At 40.5% G+C, this 17,903-nt stretch overlaps 2 protein-coding genes across 2 annotated transcripts in view; one reads left to right on the top strand and one right to left on the bottom strand.

Annotated features, from left to right (window-relative positions):
• poc1a (POC1 centriolar protein A) overlaps positions 1–17,394 on the bottom strand; it is a 43,905-nt gene extending 26,511 nt beyond the window's left edge. The window contains exons 1-9 of the mRNA XM_069678694.1: positions 17,337–17,394; positions 14,227–14,311; positions 13,949–14,120; positions 13,538–13,717; positions 13,201–13,308; positions 12,759–12,874; positions 10,430–10,563; positions 6,017–6,085; positions 4,398–4,547 (exon numbers count right to left, since the gene is read on the bottom strand). Coding sequence (XP_069534795.1) covers positions 4,398–4,547; positions 6,017–6,085; positions 10,430–10,563; positions 12,759–12,874; positions 13,201–13,308; positions 13,538–13,717; positions 13,949–14,120; positions 14,227–14,311; positions 17,337–17,351 — 1,029 coding nt within the window. The 5' untranslated portion in view covers positions 17,352–17,394. The remainder of the gene's footprint in view (positions 1–4,397; positions 4,548–6,016; positions 6,086–10,429; positions 10,564–12,758; positions 12,875–13,200; positions 13,309–13,537; positions 13,718–13,948; positions 14,121–14,226; positions 14,312–17,336) is intronic.
• Positions 15,451–16,212, top strand: b9d2 (B9 domain containing 2). Its single transcript, XM_069678986.1, has one exon. The coding sequence runs from the start codon at positions 15,574–15,576 to the stop codon at positions 16,099–16,101; it is 528 nt and encodes a 175-aa protein (XP_069535087.1). The 5' UTR covers positions 15,451–15,573; the 3' UTR covers positions 16,102–16,212.
• Positions 17,395–17,903: the final 509 nt, after the last annotated feature.

Genomic DNA, 17,903 nt, shown 5'->3' with positions numbered 1-17,903 from the left:
TGTGCATATTCTATATGTTGTAGTGTCTGAGAGAAAGAGCTGTAATGAGATCAGAATCAAGAGCTGTCTCTAAGATCCATATGTGCAATGGATGCTTTCAGTCGAGGAGTAATTCTCAGTTTGTTTGTTGTTTGTTTCTCTCCTGCCGATGGTCTAATAGGATGGTTTTGATGCTTTCAATGTTTCCTAAATAGCCACAGAATAAGACCAAATATACCAAACTGAAAATGTTTCTTTTCAAACAATCTTCTTATTGAAATCTAAAGTTGTAAGTGGAAAACAAATCAAATGTTGTTTTTTGTGTACGCTTAAGTAATTTAATCTCAACTGTGTTGTTGTTACTTTAGCTTCTGCTTCTGCAGCAGGAGCACAGCCCCCCAGAAAGAGGCAAACTTTCTGTCTCACAACAAAGTAAAGAAAAGAAAATGTCCGGATGAATCTCGGTGACGAATTATGTGGTGAAAACTCTTCACCTTTTCAGCACAGTAGAATCTAAAGGGTTTAGCAGCCTGTTCTCACTCATAACTCTTCAATTACAGCTGCTTGGTCAGTGGCCCTAAGCCTCTAATTATGATGCTGTAGGTATCCCTAATGATAGCCTCTCGACTGGAGGTGCTACTCCAGTATGGTTTTAATGTTTGGGGTATTTTTTAATGTGCGATTGAAGTTAGGGGACTTAATAGCAAGAAAAGACGTCAAAGTAAAGACGTAGGGGTGGTTGGATGAGTCAAACGCAGGACTTCCCTGAAGAGACCTGGTTTCATTTCAGCATTGAGTTCTCTTTAACTTACGTAACTTACTGAGCAAAGTGGAAGTTAAGTAATTTTAGGGGGATTTACAAATCTGAATTCCAACTCCATCCTTTAGATGTACGAGAAGGCTAAACTAACCGCTCAAACCACACACTGCCAAAGCTTTCACACAAACACTAGTTCAGTTTCGAACCATAATGCATCTTGTTTCTTAACCAGGCAGCTGTTAAGTAAAGTGCTGAGGCTTCAGGCAGCTGTGCTTGAAAAAACCATTATTCCCAGTGAAAGAGTTCACGGGGTTTTCACAAGAAGAGCAGTTCTCAGAAGAGGAGAATACGTTTTATGCATCGCACTAATCATTTCTCTTCACATGGCCTGACTGCCCATTTTCTAATCACCCTTTGAGGCACATCTGTAATAACGGCTGTCGAGTGGAAGAGCTATTAAAATCCATTTACAATCCTGTATCACAGCGGCGAGCCAGACAGACACAGCCAGACAGAGACGAGGGAAAAACAGAGCCTGAAAGGTGGATGGACGGCAAAATGAAACCTGGTGTTTAAAGGACATTAAAAGATTCAGCGTTACAATGTTCAATAATACCCCCTGGAATAACTGATGCTGCGAAAACACTCTCCCACAGAGTCTGTCTAAAGTATCATGCTCTACTAAAATCATGTTTTAATAAGGTTTTGTGAAACTTAGTAATATTAGTTTTGGTTTAATCACACCCTGGATATTTCTCACTTGTCACACACGTCATTAATTATAAGTCTGATGCTAGTGTTGATTTCCAATAACGGGTAAAGAGGAGGCAGCATCACTGTGGGTGGATCCTTACTTCAAGCTGGGCAGAAAGTATAGACAATGTTTTTGTGTGTGTGAGAGAGAGAGAGGGGACCTTGGCTGTGCCCTTGTTGATGTAAGTAACACTGTAGCAGTCAAAGGGATTGAAATCTAAACCGTACCCTGAGGTTCAGCCAGGCTGTGACTCCCTGTCCCCGTCTTTGTGTGTGTGTGTGTGTGTGTGTGTGTGTGTGTGTGTGTGTGTGTGTGTGACATCTGCCAAGGTCTTTTAATATTTAAACATCACTAATGGCTGCACTACTTTCTCACTTTCTGTTTGTTTCTAATCATCTATCTTTTCAAATCTTTTTGTCTATCTCTCTTTCACGCAAGCAAACGCACAACTATTCTAAAAATTGGTGATTTAATTTTTAAATATATAATCTGGTCAATAAATGTCTGTTAATTCACTATCTATCACCGAATGAGGTAACACAATGGTGATTGAGCCTATGGCCCGCTGATGAAAGCCTTTTGCATTTTCAGTATTACAGACTGGCTGTCTGTGGCGACTTTAGCGGAAAAAATCACAAGCGGCGCCCAGTTAGTGACGCATTTTCCATCACACTGCTTTTCCGGTCTCTGCAAGTGTTGCGAGTAAATCATAATCTACTGCGGCTGAACAAACATAGAAAAGATGGATGATACGACTTAATTTAAGTGACAATCCAAAGAAAAAGAAACAAATCGCTCAGATGAAGGCAAACAGTCTAAAAAGGAAAGCGACCGTCAGCGAGGAAAATCAAGAGTTACAACCGGAGCCAACCGTCGACGTCACACGTGCAACGCTGTCTGGATATCTGGGAAGTGTGCTCCCGCAATTACCGTTTATTACCATAGGTGACGCCAAAGAGAACGAAACTGAGATCTTCGAGGTTACGACTTTAAATCATCAAGAAAATATTCAAATGTTTTTTGGTTCCTACAAAATGTGGATTTGCTGCTCTTAATGTTTTATATACATTCAGCTTATATATCAAGCTGAATATTTTAGGCAGTTTAGGCAAATTCGGAAAAATTTCACATAGCACTCGTGAAAAATGTGAAATGCAGTTTTCACTTTTTTCTGATATCAACAAATGAATGTTACAAAAACATCAATAGATCAGCTAATAATGATTAAAGCTGTAAAAAACAGTTGAACCATTAAGATTCAGCATCATCAGCATCCTCCTCCTCGTGGGCTGTGACAGCAGCCAGTTTACATTGACAGTGTCAGATGAGCGTGCTTCTTTCTCTGCGACTATGCAAACAAAAAGCATGTCAGATGCAGATTTTATCACTACATCATCCTTTTTCGGTGTTAAAAAAAAGTCTGAATGATAAAAATAATGAACTGATACTGTATGACATGAACATCAGTGACTCATTAGTCGTGAGTAATCAAACCCCTGCCTGCCACAAGGATGAGGAAACACATTAGCTCATCTCTATTAATGGAAACAATATATGAGAGCGGGATTCTGTACGTGTTGTTTCATGCAAATAAGGAGAAACTACACGGATGTTCCTCACACTAATCCAAATATGGACACGCTGCAAGATTTGTAAATATGGTGCATCAGTCACAGGATATTATCAAGATGATTGTGTGTGACAGAGAAAGCAATAAACCACCTGACATGATCTTTTCTACTCATGTTTCTGAAGCTGTAAAATCATTGTTAACTGTACTTTCTTCTTGGGCAGATTTACGCAGCAGACAGAAAGGGTGTGGTGAATCAGTATTAAATTACTGTCATAAAAATAGAGGAAATGCTGCCACAAAACAGGCTGTTCAGTCTGGAAGGCTTGATTTCCATCTGATTATTTATAGTATAATTGACTGTGGCATTTATTGACTGATAATACAATTTAAAACCTCTCAGTTGTCAAATTGAGTAAAAACAGTCAGAAACAGAATAGTGCCACGTGTACTACAAGGATGACAGGAAGTTACAAAAGTCTAATAAAGAGAAACTTTTATTTTAATAAAATGTCATCACCTTCAAAAAAAACGTACCTGCAGTCTGTTCAAATATCAGCGTATTCATACGCTGAGCACAGATTCATATTTCATTTAATGTGATTTGAAAGATTTAAAAAAAACTTCCTGCGTATCAAAGTGTATTTGCAGGAATAAGTAGGTATTCCACGCCTTCATGTGAGATACGGATGTAGCTTTGGGCCACACTGCACACTTCAAAGGAAGGATATGCAGGGAGGAGAGAAGTCAGCCGCACTGGCAGCATGAATTACTGACGGGCCTGTGTGCATGTGTTTCTGTAGGTCCGGCTGGCACACATGGATGCAAATGTGTGCGTGCACCAGATTCAGGTCTTCAGTATACATATGATTTATGTAAACTTATTTAGTGTTTAACAGGTAAAAGGTAAAAAAGGAAGTAGTTTCAAATCTTTCCTACCCAACAGGTTCTGATATAACTAGAGTTATGGAAGTCTGAGGACTTGAAATCAAGAGGTTATAATCAGTTGAAATATGGGGTATCACGATGGCTTAGTGGTAAAGAGGCAAACAAAATAACACCAGCAACCTCCTGTTTGCATCTTCACGGTCAATGCACCAAATAGACAGAAAATACCCAAAATAAATAAAAGAATAAATATATATAAAAATATGATTCTCTTTATAATCAATAAAAATCTGATGTTTTCAATTCCACATATCAGTTAAAAAGGGAGTGTGGCTACGTTTATGTAAAGGAGCAACGGTGATGCATAACATGTTGGCGTCTAAATGGGACAACAGAGCAGTTTTGCTGTCTGTTAGCTGTGGCTGTCTCTTCCTGTCTGAACTCACCTGGCTGCGGAGACCAGACGGATGAGAGTAAAAGTTGGGGTGAGACGAGGAGCTGGCTGGTGGCGTCTGCAAGCTGGGAGTAGTTTTATGCTGCAGCCTGACGCCATCGCTGCATTCTGCACAGTCAAAGTTGCTCTTCCACACCATTACCTGTAGGGTTGCAATAACTTGTTGGTCATTCTAAAACAATACACAAAGGTCAAATTAACAAAAATATTCAATATAATAAATTAAATATAGTTTTACTTCCTCTTTTACAAGGTCTTTAGTAATTATTATAAGCCGTGTTTCATTTATTGTCGATACATCCCTTGTTATCACTCTTACTGGGAATCTACACAGTCATTGTAGCGTCAGACTAACATGTGTGACACGTAAGCGTCACTGCGGCATGTATTTTGCAATCTACACCGGCTGCAACTACAGCAAAGATGAGTTGGCCAATGGTAGTTGCGATTCATGGACATAAATAGGGGTGGCAGTGACGCTAAAAAGTGTGCAGTCTGACGAAAACAGGAAAAGAAGGCAACTTTGCAACCGACTTGTATTATTAGTGGGAATGCTGATTCAGCATTGTACTGTCTCAACTGGAAAGCTGTTTCATGATAGTTTGAATCTATCTATCTATCCATCTCCCTCTATGTCTCTTTCCTCCTCTCTCTTTCTCTTTCCTCTTTTTCTCTCTCTCATTTTCCTCTCTCTCTGTTTCTCTCCTTTTCTTTATTATTTTTCTTCCATACTTTTTTTTTTACCTTACTAAAACTATTTCATAATTTTAACCACAGGAACCATTCAGCTACTAAACTTAACTTTCTCACTTTCTGCCTCATATTATTTACTTCTTCAACCTTCATTTCTACATTTTCAGCAACTGTTTTGCAATTTCATTTCACTATCCTATTATGTCTGTGTCTGTCCCTCTCTCTGTCACTTGTCTTCTCTTCTTAATTGTTCTCATCTTCATCTTCTTCCTCACTTTAAGCTTAATTAGCCTCACTTTCTGCCTAATCTTCCTCACCTTTTTAATCTTTTCAACAACTTTCAGCAGTTTATTTCACATTTATGCATTTTCAACCGTGTTTTGTAATCGCATTTCAGCCTTCAGCTCTCAGCATTCCCACGCATTTTTCTAGTTTGTATGAATTATTTCTTAATTGTGCATAAACTCTGCATAAACTGTATTTCTGTAGGATGTAGAAGTCAAATGAGAATTAATTAATAGGATTGGTTTACCCAGATGTTGGTGAGGAAATGTACATATGCATTGCTCTTTTAACTTAATCTTGCCTGCTCATCTAGCTGATCAATAACTTCAACAGTAAACTTAAATCGAAGTCGGTCAAAATGATGAGATCACATCGTTTAACATGTATTCCTTGGTTGTGGGCATGTATTTACACAGCAGTCAATGGCTCTCCACGCTTCACTGACACGCACAAGCGAAAAAATAGACTCAGCATCCGCGGCTGGTGGAGATTGCAGCATTGAATAACATTGGAGCGGTTCTGTCCCAGCACAGGTATGTCAAAAATAAACTTCAAATACGTTGCCCGTGTAGATTCCCCATTAGCGTTATGACGACGGCATATTTTTGATCAGTTAGAAGAATAAGTCATCACCTGTTCATCTGAACCTCCAGAGGCAAAGTAGTCTCCTGTCCTGGAGAAGGCCACACAGGTCACAGGTCCCTGCAGAGAGCGGAGAAAGAGACCGAGAGATGAAGCTTTAGCATCAGCAGCCATTCTCTTCTCTTACACGGGAAAGCATCTTGGACCTTTTGGCTGCAAACAGCTGAGTCAAGTTGAAAAGCAATTTAAAGACAGCAAACAACGCTTTGAAATTGTGATGGGCAATTTTTAAGGAATTTCTGACATTTTGTCCACAAAACAATTAATTGAGAACAAAAATCTATCAACTGAATAGTTAATAGATGCAGCCTTTATCATATCACTAAGAATCCCTGTGTGTGGTGCTGTCTATGTGTTGAATTCAGCCCATTCATTCATTTCCAAACCCTAAACACAGTGAGTTTGAATAATAAGAACAATCGGTTATTTATCTACTGCCAAGCAATATAGCTGCAGTGAAAGTGTAGGTGGTAATATCAAACATGGGAGGGAGTAAACACTGCACGATGTAACTAAAGACACAACACAGACATAAATATACACAAACACACTTTAAGTCAATTAAAGAAAAGAGCTGGAGTTCATTGTGTTTTTTTCTATGGCTCATGTCTTTAAGAAAGTTCTTTAAACCATCTGAGGAAACAATTATTCTCAGAACAGAAGCTCCTTCATATATGCGTGGAGGAGGGAGTGGGCGTGTGGAGCTTCAGCAGAGCAATCAATAACAGAAAGCGGAGACGCAGGTGGGGTGAGGTCACACGTGGTCAGAGCCAAAAACGATCACCTGAGGAAGTCAGGACTTAGTGTGTGTGTGAGTGTGTGTGCGCGCGTGTATGAGCCTAGCGTACAAACAGACTCCAGTTTAAAAAAGAAATGTAGAAATCACCCTCTCTGCAGGTTAATTCTTTCTGTATCTCACAAAGCAGAATGGGGTCGGTGATTTGAGCCCGAGCCCTCTGACTGTGTTCAAAGAGAAGATGAAGGAGAGAACAAACAGAAGGAGGGAAAAGAGAAACACACAGGGAGGCTGCTGCTGGGGGAGGAAAAAGGAGCTGCTGTGTCCTGCGGCTGGCACCCAGACAGGCTGGTTTGGGTGAGGAATGGTTTCCCAGAAGCACCTGAGAGAAGCAGACAGTGTCACTATGGCAACGCGACGGCCTGACAGACAGCATGTTCTGTCTCGGCTCTGACTAATGCCTGCTGCCAGGCTGGCACTTGCCATGGCCAGACACACACACACACATACACACTCACAGAGAGGGAGTCTGACAGGGCAATGAACCTAACTGGCACATTTAATGCACTGATGGACGAACTGGGGTTACAGAAACCAGACAGGCCCCACACGGTGCTCTACATGGAGTTATGACTAACAAAATATGATTACATGTTCGTTCTGGTTATAATTTGTAAACTGTTAGTAATTTAAATCATCTCTAAGAGCGTTTCGCAACATGTTACATCGTATAAAGCCGTGATTATGGTTTCTTGTAACGCTCTAAAATAGTAATTACAACTTTTAAGAGCGTAAAAAGGAAATGTCATAAATAGACATTCAATTGACACAAAAACACAAGTATCAAACTGGTACTCATGATCAACCAACATACATTCAATCTCACGTCTTAACACATTTAGAAATGTTTCCTTTAGATGACATTTAAATAACAGTTTTATCTATATCAAGACATAATGTTTATGACATTCATGTGCATTCAGCCAGCTCATCCAGTTACTAAAGACTTAAGTGAGCATGTGAAAAAAAGCACCTGAATGACAATAGTCTTTGTCACACACAGAACAAGTAATTCTGTGGCAAAGAAAAGACACGTCATAATGAGGGTTTAGCTGGTTTCACACTAAACGCTGTCATAACAGACCCCAGTGTGTAATCTTAGATTACATGATGCTGTTTGGGAAGCAAACGAGACCCCATGTAGCAACATTGCTTTCTAAACAATATTAATGCCGGCTGAATTAAGTGTTGAGGTGCTTTTGCTCGCTCTTCAAACACAAGCAAAGTTGCTGTGCACCATATGCAACATGTTGTGACATATGTAATTGTGGGTCACACAGATTACACGTCATCAAAACTTCACACTCCTGCACGTTAAAATGCAGCTCTAACAGCTAAACAACAACATCCCCCCCATGAACAGACTGCGTAAAAGGGGCTCATGCGTCCAGAGAACTAATTTAATTGGAATGAATGAGTGCCATGTTGGTATTCTGTATCCAGTTTTCACAAAGGGTGCCATGTGGAGTCTTTCAGTAAAAAAACAAGGTTCTGTTTACATTCAATGTTTCACACTTTTACAGCCAAATAAATATGTTGAATACATTCCCTTTCTTATAAAAACATGTGCAGAGATAATTATTGGAGGATGAAACCTACATTGTATCAACAAAATTTGCTTGCTTGTAGTTTCTACTTCATGGCTTTTATTGCTACATTTTTTTACCAAGTTACTACGACTAAACGTGGATCAGTGTAATAACACAAAACCATCAGCAGGACTGTGTGACACATCACCTGTAAGCATGGTGCATAAATGTGTGTTCCTGTGCCCCTGCACAAGTGACAAACCATGTCTCAAAAATGTTGCTCCAGGGCACTCCTAGTGGTCGATTAAGTAGATGCATGCAGTGGCAAGAAATTTGCCTTGGGTACATTTTTTCTTTGCCAGACCTACTTCTTAACTTCTTAACAACTTTAAAGAGGGGGTATTATGCTGTTTCACATTTTAAGACATATAATGTTGGATGTCCAGACTAAACGTGGGTAAAGTTTCAAATCTGTAGGTAAAAAGTATGTTGGAGTAATCCCCAGGCTTCTCAGCTCAGGCTGCAGGCTGCTGTGAACGGCAGGTTTCACACAGTTTTTTCTACTCTGCAGGCTTCCGAGAGCTGGCCAATCAGAAGAAAGTGGGCTTGTAAGGGCGGGGTTTCTTAAAGGGACAGAGCTGAGTGAGTCGTTTCAGGCAGAGGCTGTGTGAGGGCCTGCACAGAGCACCAGTGTGAGTTTAACTGTAAATTAAGCTAAGCTTCTCCTCAGGTATCACAGAGGTATCACTAACCCTTTAATACCAGTTTACAAGCAGTACGACATTTAACTAAGGGATAACACGAGCATCTCCGCTCTGACATTGAGTCTTAAAAAGCTAAAGTTTGTTATTTGTGCACTAAGGTAATGCCTTTGTTCATAAAAAGTTTTGAATCACAGTGAGTAAATCAGTTGTCAGACACAGGAGCAGAGAGACAAATTAACCTAAATTAGACTGATTCAACCCAGCCAGGTATGGTCCCCCTGAGGCGAAGTAAACAACACGTTCATCAGATCCAACAGAAGACAAACACTCCCTCAGAGCCCTCATGTGTTTTCACGTACAGTACATGAACATAGACAAGCAGACACAAACACACATACACCTACACAGCCACGTCGAACAGATGGGGGTCTCTCCCATATCTAGCTATGCGACTGGAGAGACAATTAACACCCTGAGCGCTCCCAGCACCAACAGATTGGTGGAGTCGCCACTGAGCCAAAAAGAACAACAACAGAAACAGAGAGAGAGTGCGTGAGATGACAAATTGGGAGGTGTGAAGAGAGACGAGGGAAAAGTGCTTTTTTTTTTTATCTTGACAAAGAGAGGAGTTTTGGCAAGCAGTTGAAGTGAAGCACAGGTAACAGAGGAAAAAAGAAAATGAGAGACAGGCTACGTGTACAGAGTGATAGATAAACAGACGGACCACATGTGGTACTGGCAAGCCACTGATTTCCACGACCGGCCAGCACGCCAGTCCATCAGCTGTTCAAACAAACAGATACAGTCAGTGAGCCGTCCGGCCAGCTTGTCCAGCCAGCCAAAATGTGAGTACATGAAGGGTGAGAGAAGAAGAGAGGCGGTAGGAGAAAATTAGGGTGGACAAGAAGGGAAATGAGGATGATAATTTGGGTGTTGATGCTAAAAAAAATCCCTCGAAACAAAGCGAAGAGGAGGGTTAAAGTTGTAGAAAAAAGGACGGGACGGAAACAGAGAGGAGGAGGAAGAGAAGAAGAGGAGGAGAGGATCCAGAGGAATGGAGGCAGAAACACAGTTCTGCTTCCTTCCAACAACCCTGAGATGAGTCATTATGAGTGGGCTGCCCGCTCGCCTGGCAAGTACTAAAATACACCATGTACAAAAAAAGGCATCATACACACACACGCACACACACACACACACCTCAGACAATCAAACAGGCACAAAGGAGATGTCAAACACACTCGCATAACTGTGCACACCAAACAACACACACACAGACGCAGCTGAGCGGGCCACAGACACGACCTATCGTGATCACGCACAGTTAGGCCTGTGGATATCTAAATGGTAATCGTGTCTGCGTGTTTGTGTCTACCTGGTGTCCGTGCAGTGTGTACAGCAGCTTGCCCTCCACGAGGTCCAGGATCTTCATCGTGGAATCGCTGGACGCTGTGATGAGGAAATTACCAGCCGGGTGGAAAGACACGCTGTTCACCATACCGCTGTGGACTGGAGAACACACACAAACACACACGCTTTATGACAGTAGTCTTTCTAAACTAGATGTCAAGTTGCTGGTTTATGACTGAACTGATCACCTAACAGCAGTTAAGAGTTTGGTGTCTTGCTCAGTGACACTTCAGCAGGACAGGCGCTTGCTAACATGGTTGCCTGGAGCCCACTGAAGAGCACTGCTGCTGTAAATCACAATGCCCCCGTTGCTGTGTAACTTGAGAAGGGCATCAGGTTTACATCCATACATATCATTATGTCAAGTATAGTAGCTAGTAACTAGTCTGCCTTGAGTTGGGATCTTGATTGAAATAAAATAAGGATAACAGACATCTGACAAGTGACATGCTCCCTCTGCTGGCTGCAAGATGCTATGACATATTAGATCTACTTATACCTTTAGCAGAAAGATGCTAAAATGCTGCACTACTGGGAGACAACTAACCAAACTGTCAATTATTCCTTACTTGTATAACAGCAATCTCTACGCATTTTATCCACTATTTTACACTTGTATACTGGCTCCGAGTGGTAATTAACAACAGTATGATAAGTGAGGTCTAAAGGAAAGAAGAAGGAGCTAGACGAGAGGAGTGGAAAAAGCTTTTATCATCATGCCCCGTCCCCTCCAACAGAGGTGATTATCCTTTATTAGATCTCACAACAACTCGAATCCATTTAAGAGAGCTGATTAGAACGATCAGACTGAGTGGCAGGCTGACAGAAGGCATCGTCATTCAGCTAATTGAATATGCAAGAAATGATCTCGAGTCTTGATTACCACTTCAATGTTTCGCTTTAAAAGCTTCATTTTATCTCGGTGTTATTTCAGTAAACTGTTTTAAGCATCAGCTGTATTTTTGCACTGTGTTTAAAGGCTGGGTTTTATTGCAGATTCTGGTGGGAGAGGATGACTTTGTTCAGCTTTGTTGGCCTTGCTTTATCTTTTTTTCTATCTTTGAACTGTAAAGGTGTTCATACAATGAGAGCAACTTAAAACCAATGTGTATCCATACTTAGCCTTTAAAGCTAATGTTGATTGTGATTATAAACTCAAGAAGAAGACATTTTCCTCACTTAGGCTCTGGTTTCTTTACTTTGTTAGGGATCCAGCACGTCATAAAAGTCATGATCACCTGTTGTGTTTAAACTTACATTATTATAACAAAGAAATTCAAGCATCTTGAATGATGAATATTTTCTCTTCTTTATGACAGTAATCTGAATATCTTTGGGATGTGGAAAAAAAGACAATTTAAACCTCCATTCACACCTGTTAATAAAGAGAGAAGTTGTAGAGTAGATCAGTAAACAATGAAAATAATTGTAAGTTGCAGCGTTCATTTTGGTAATCTATTTTTCTTCTGGCATTTATACTGAGAGACTCACAGAAAATGTAGTAAATGCTTCTATACATGTTAAAGTACGTCTTAAAGACGCCCCAGTCATGTTTTTAGAAAAATGCTCTGCTTGAAATAATAAATTGTGTCTGTTTTTTCTGCAAAATACGTTTAATTACCTTGTAAAAATCCTCCCAAGGCATCTCCTCCTTCTCCCTCATTAAAATAATCCTGACCCTGCATAGTCCCCGCCCACTATGCACTACGTTTCTCTTTCATAAAATTACAGCGGAAAACAAAACACGTCTCTGCCATCGTTTAGTGGCAACTTGTTGAAACGCAGCTAGCTTGAAATGTAGTAATTAGTAGCTGTAACGTTAACATTAGTAGTTAGTAGTGAGTTTCGCAAAAATTACGATGACAGTTACAGCTGGCTCATGCATCACGGAAGTGGTTGCCATAGGTTGCACATAATGATATGCATAGCATCGCCAAGTCCATTAACATTATTGGCTCCTTAGGTTTGTGACGTCTCAAACCTGCCAATCTGAAAACGTGTTGTTCAGCCTGTCATGGTTTAAACTGCAGTTAAAAAGCAGACAGGCCCAGCCATGGAGATGACTGCTTATGTTGTCTCTGACACGTCTTGTAGCACATGAAGAACACCACATGGAGATGTTTACAAGGTTAAACACTGGATTTTCACTGGAGGGCGTCTTTAAGGGCGGATGTGACTGTTAGTTGTTAACACACTTTGTAATAAAGCTACAAATATTGAGTTAATTTTTATTGTAGTCAAATGACTTCATTCTAAACTAAAATACTTCCTTTATATGTTTGAGGTGTTGTTACCTTGGTAGTGCTGCAGCATCTTATGTGATCTGATGTCCCACACTTTGACAGAGTTGTCTGTGCTGGCTGCAGCGATGCATGTTCCACTTGGATGGAAGTCCACATGGTTTGCATAACTGAGTATCAAGAAAACAAGACATTTAAAGAAGTAAAGTAATAAGCATTTGGACTATTAGCTGTGAAGTTTGTAATTAATTAAGTAGGTGTTCAGCACTTGGTTACAGTATCTGGACATGTCAGCTTTTTGACTTGTTGTCGCTGAAAGACTATTTTTCTAAAATAACATACAGCACATACGGCTCTAAATCTACAACACAAAAATAACAGAATAAACACTGCCAAAAAATATGGATTCTTCTTGTTCTCTCAAGCCCACACACATCAGAACATTTCTCATCCACATTTTTATCCTGTTTATCCTTTTTCTGTCTCAAGTGCTCACCCAGCATGTTCATAGAAAGAATGAATACACTCTCTGCTATTCTTGTCCCACAGCTTAATGGTCTTATCATCACTGGACGACACAATCAGACGATCGTCTGGAGAAAACCTGGAAGATATGAATTTGATGTCATCGATTAAAAAAGGGCCATTATCTCAGTCTTCAGCTTCAATTTTACAAATTGCAAGTGTTTAATAAAGTTGTTAAATCATTTTGAAATGTATGGAATCTCTGTTAATAAAAATGACACAACAGAATAGGAAGAAATATCTGCAGTTACTATTAATATCTTAAAGGGGAAACTACATGCATGTGAATATGTGTGTGTGCATCCTACTTGGCACAGCGGACCCAGTTGATGTGCTGGTTGAGAGAGAAGAGAAACTTCTGCCTGTGCACGGTCCACACTTTGATGGTCTTGTCGTCAGAGGCTGTGACCAGAGTCTGCCCGTCACCTGAAAAGTTAACGCTGCGCACGGTTGCAGTGTGAGCCCTGAAAGCAGTCGACTCAGCCTTCCTGTAAACAGACACGAACACCAAGACAGCACTAAAGTTAAAAAACAAACTATCAAAAACCAGTGGGTGTTGAGAAATGAGTGCATTCTTCTTTGCTGGCAGAAGCAGGAGGTTCAGAACAACTGTCTGGTTTGGTTGTTTTTATGAGTCACCATCATTGTCCTTTGTGGAAGCTGTCTAGTGGAATACAATAATAAGAGATGATAACGCCTTATGACAAAACAAAACGCACATGCTGGGCACCCAAAGGCGGACGGTCTTGTCTCTTGAGGCGGAGGCCACCAGGTGCCCAGAGGGAGAAAACTGCACAGACATGACAGCATCTTTGTGTCCATCAAAACGATACGCTCGCATCTGAGGTTTCATGTTCCAGATCATCACACAGGAGTCCATAGAGCCTGTGGCTGGAAGAGGAGGAAGCACAGGTCAGTAAACTGAACACATTATGTACAACCGTGGGATATAAGAGAAAATGAAACACAAAGACAGAGTGAAAAAAGCAGCAGTTACCGATCTGTTTCATGTTGTAGCTGAAGTCCACACTCGTCACAGTCTCCCTGTGACCCTTGAAATGTCTCTCTAGAGACGGATCAGACTGTATGGACACAGAGACAGCCACATTTTTACAAATGATGAAAACCTGATTCATATTTTCAAGTTCTTGTCTGCAAGGAAGGAAAATGTGTTCCCAGTGTCTAAAAGTGAAATCCCAATAGTTAAAATCTAATCCGAATCGAAGATCTAAAGACATAAAAAATAGTGCAGAATTAAACAGCTTGTAAACAGGGAGAATTAAATATACACAAATTCATAAGAGGTGTATCAGTATAGGTAGTAACAGGTATAACATGTAGTAAGAGTACGTTCTCAAGTATTATTAATGACGAGTTTATTCGTCACAAAATACTAATTTGTTTGATCATGAATCTGTGTGTGTGTGTGTGCGATATTACTGACAGTGGCCAGACAATCTCTGCAATAGAATAATAAGAAGTACAACTAACTGTAAACGGTTTTCAATACAGTTTCTAGGAAACTTTGCTACTGAGACTCCATCTACATACATTATGCAGACAGTTTGACACATTACAGTGGGAAAAGAACAGGTGGCTGAATTCCATTCAGCTGCATGTCTTACAGGGACATTGACTCACAACAGTAATTCAAGAATATACACAGATGATTGTGGGCAACTAGTTCAGCTACAAAAACACTGGCTGGAGTTTGAAGCACAGCCATGGAGCGGCGCTGTTTCACAGTGCACTCGTAGCTAAACTCCAAAGTAAAGTCCAGAGAAAACACTAATTGTCGTAGTTTTTAGTCTATAATAAATCTGAATATAGTAGACCTGAATAACGTTGACCTCACTGGTTGATCATGATAAGTTAACATGCAGTGTTGTCTCAGTTTCTCCAGTTACAGATGCTCTTATAAATAATGCCATACAAGGAAACACGTCAGACGCATATATTTCACAGTTCTCTTCCCTGCGTTTTGCCTATCAGGCAACAGCTCCTAATTTGTGCCATAGCGCCAACAATGTCCTCCAGGCAAATTAACTGATTGTAACAGATTACATTAGAAAGATAAACACTAACTTAGTAAAGGTTATGCTTTTGGTCTCTGTAGACTTCTCATGAATGCAGGATCTGTAAATATAACGGCAGGAAGAACTGCCTGACAGGCGGAGCTCAGGGATAACTAATTGCCTCAGACACCACAGGGTGTTACCAAGGAGACGCGAGCTGTGGCGCTAGCCTAGCAACTGCTAGCCGTTAAACTAAGCGTTAAAACTCGGAGGACAAGGATAGAGGACTTTTAGTGCCGCATGTTTTTGTGTAAGGAAACGTTAATAACATGGCAGAGCTGCACATTATAGGCCAGATCGTTGGGGCCAGTGGTTTCCCGCAGAACAGTCTGTTTTGCAAATGGGGAGTTCATACTGGAGGAGCATGGCGGCTTCTCTCAGGGCTAAAGGAGGGTCAGACCCAGGTGGATATCCCCCAAACAGGAGATATGGCGTACTGGAGTCACCCCATTGATCTACACTACGCGACTAAAGGGCTCCAGGGCTGGCCAAAGCTTCACCTCCAAGTGTGGCACCAGGACTCTTTCGGACGCTGCCAGTTGTACGGTTACGGCTACTGCCATGTCCCTTCGAGCCCCGGACATCACCGGATAAACTGTGTGACTTGGAGGCCACTCGGCTCCTGGCAGGAGCAGTTGTCGCAGATGTTTGTCGGCGGAGGTCCCCAGCTCCGCAGCCCGGACCTCGTGTACAGCGGGGCGGACAGATACAGACTGCACACCGAAGCCATGGGGACAGTTGAGCTGGAGCTGGGCATTATCATGAGACACTTTGACAAATATGGCGTAGAGAGCTAACAAAGTGAAATGAAATATACTTCATATCTGGTGCTGGTGGAGGTCTGACCTGTTGTAAAGTTTTGTACTTTTTGTATATTCCGTTTTATACATCTTATCTATGTAAATAAAGAAACTATTGGCTTAATGAAGTTGGTTCTTTGTTGATATGCCATTTTCCTTTGCAGACCAATACAAGACCAGTGTCAGCTGGGATTAGCTCAAGCCCCCTATGACCCTAATGGCTAAGCAGCTATAGCTAATGCATGGAGAGATGCATCATATTGATCTTCATTCTATATTATTGCCAAGGATGTCCTAAAATTGTATGCAAAATGTATTTAATTTCCATTAGCCTCCTTCCATTAAGAATAAAAAAAATTTTCAATGAATTTGAAATGCTCCAGTCACAGCACATTAGCAACACAATCTGAACCAGTGCTTTCAGTATATAATAACCCCACGTTACTACTCTTTTCAGCATCATGGCTGTTTTCACTCCATCCTGTATCCCAAACTGATATTTTATAATGGGTGTTTGTCATTAACAAAAATCAAAGTAAATTAATACAATTTTAAAGCAAATGATGTAGGCTATTGATTATAACTCCTACCTAAACATGACATCCATGCATCATACATAAAAGTGTACAATTATGACTCTATAAAACAATTAACTGCAGTGAGACAATGTCATTAGTTCTATGCTATCTAAAACAGCCTGTGTTTTGAGAGTGCATCAGCTATGTTTATTACACAAGAGTAAATGTATAGGCTTCAGCAAAATCATTGCAAAAAGAATAGTAACTCTGACATTGTGTAGCACAACTACAACTACAAAAATCACAGACAATATACACACTCTTTTATGATATGGGATTTATTTCTATTTCTGAGGGGTTTTTTTTGCTCAGTTAAATTTAAGTTTTATAGCTTTATCTGTAAAGCCTTGTAACGTACTGTGGAAGATATTTCCTGAAATACACTTTTATATTCCTACTATGCTCACCATTTTGGGTCAGTCTGAGTCTGAGTCTAGACCTTAGTTTCAGAAAGCCAACCAAGAAAGCTCTGTTTCCCCAAAACAGTGTCTAAATAACTTTATGAGACACTTCACTCAGGTCACATACAGCAGGTGTACCCCACTTTCTACTTGTGCTTGCAAGTTGTGAAGCTACAATCCAGAAACCAACTTTAACTCAGAAGTACAAGAAACGCAACAACTTCCATAGAGCTGTAAGGTAAAGTACACTCACCAGTGCAGAAGTCATCTTTGGGACCGACTGTTAGGACCGTTAAAACCGTTACTCTTCCTTTCTTCCCTATTACCGTGAATAAAACGACCGTTTATATCTCACCGGCTAACGCTAGCTTACAACTAGCTTAGCTGCTAGTTGCTGACAACAACAAAGTTCAGTTTACGCGCCGCGATTGGGCGCTGAGCGTCTGTTCAGGCTTCTTAAAGGGAAAGTTACAACTTTATTACGTGTATTTTGATAATACAGATACTATTGTGGGTGCACCTTTAAATAAAATATATACAACTGAGCAGTGAATGGTGCCGTTAAATTATTAGAATGACATTAATCCATCAAGATATTCAAGTTGATTTTTTATGATTTTAAAGTGTAGTGACCCAGCTTTACCACCATGGGTCAGCAGTGCAGCACTGTTAGAATTACCAATATGGATGATGCAGTGGGTGAATCAAGGACGTTGAAACAAGATTTCATATCAAATTGATCGACTTCCTCTTTGAAAAAAACACGGCGTTTAGCGTTGGTTAAAGATTATATCTTAAAGATTATATCTCTGGTTTTGTA

Source organism: Semicossyphus pulcher, unplaced genomic scaffold (assembly GCF_022749685.1).
Source record: "Semicossyphus pulcher isolate SPU_LCO1_2020_fin unplaced genomic scaffold, fSemPul1.0.p SCAF_3, whole genome shotgun sequence".
NCBI classification, from domain to species: domain Eukaryota; kingdom Metazoa; phylum Chordata; class Actinopteri; order Labriformes; family Labridae; genus Semicossyphus; species Semicossyphus pulcher.
This window is presented reverse-complemented; position numbering and strand designations above follow the sequence as displayed.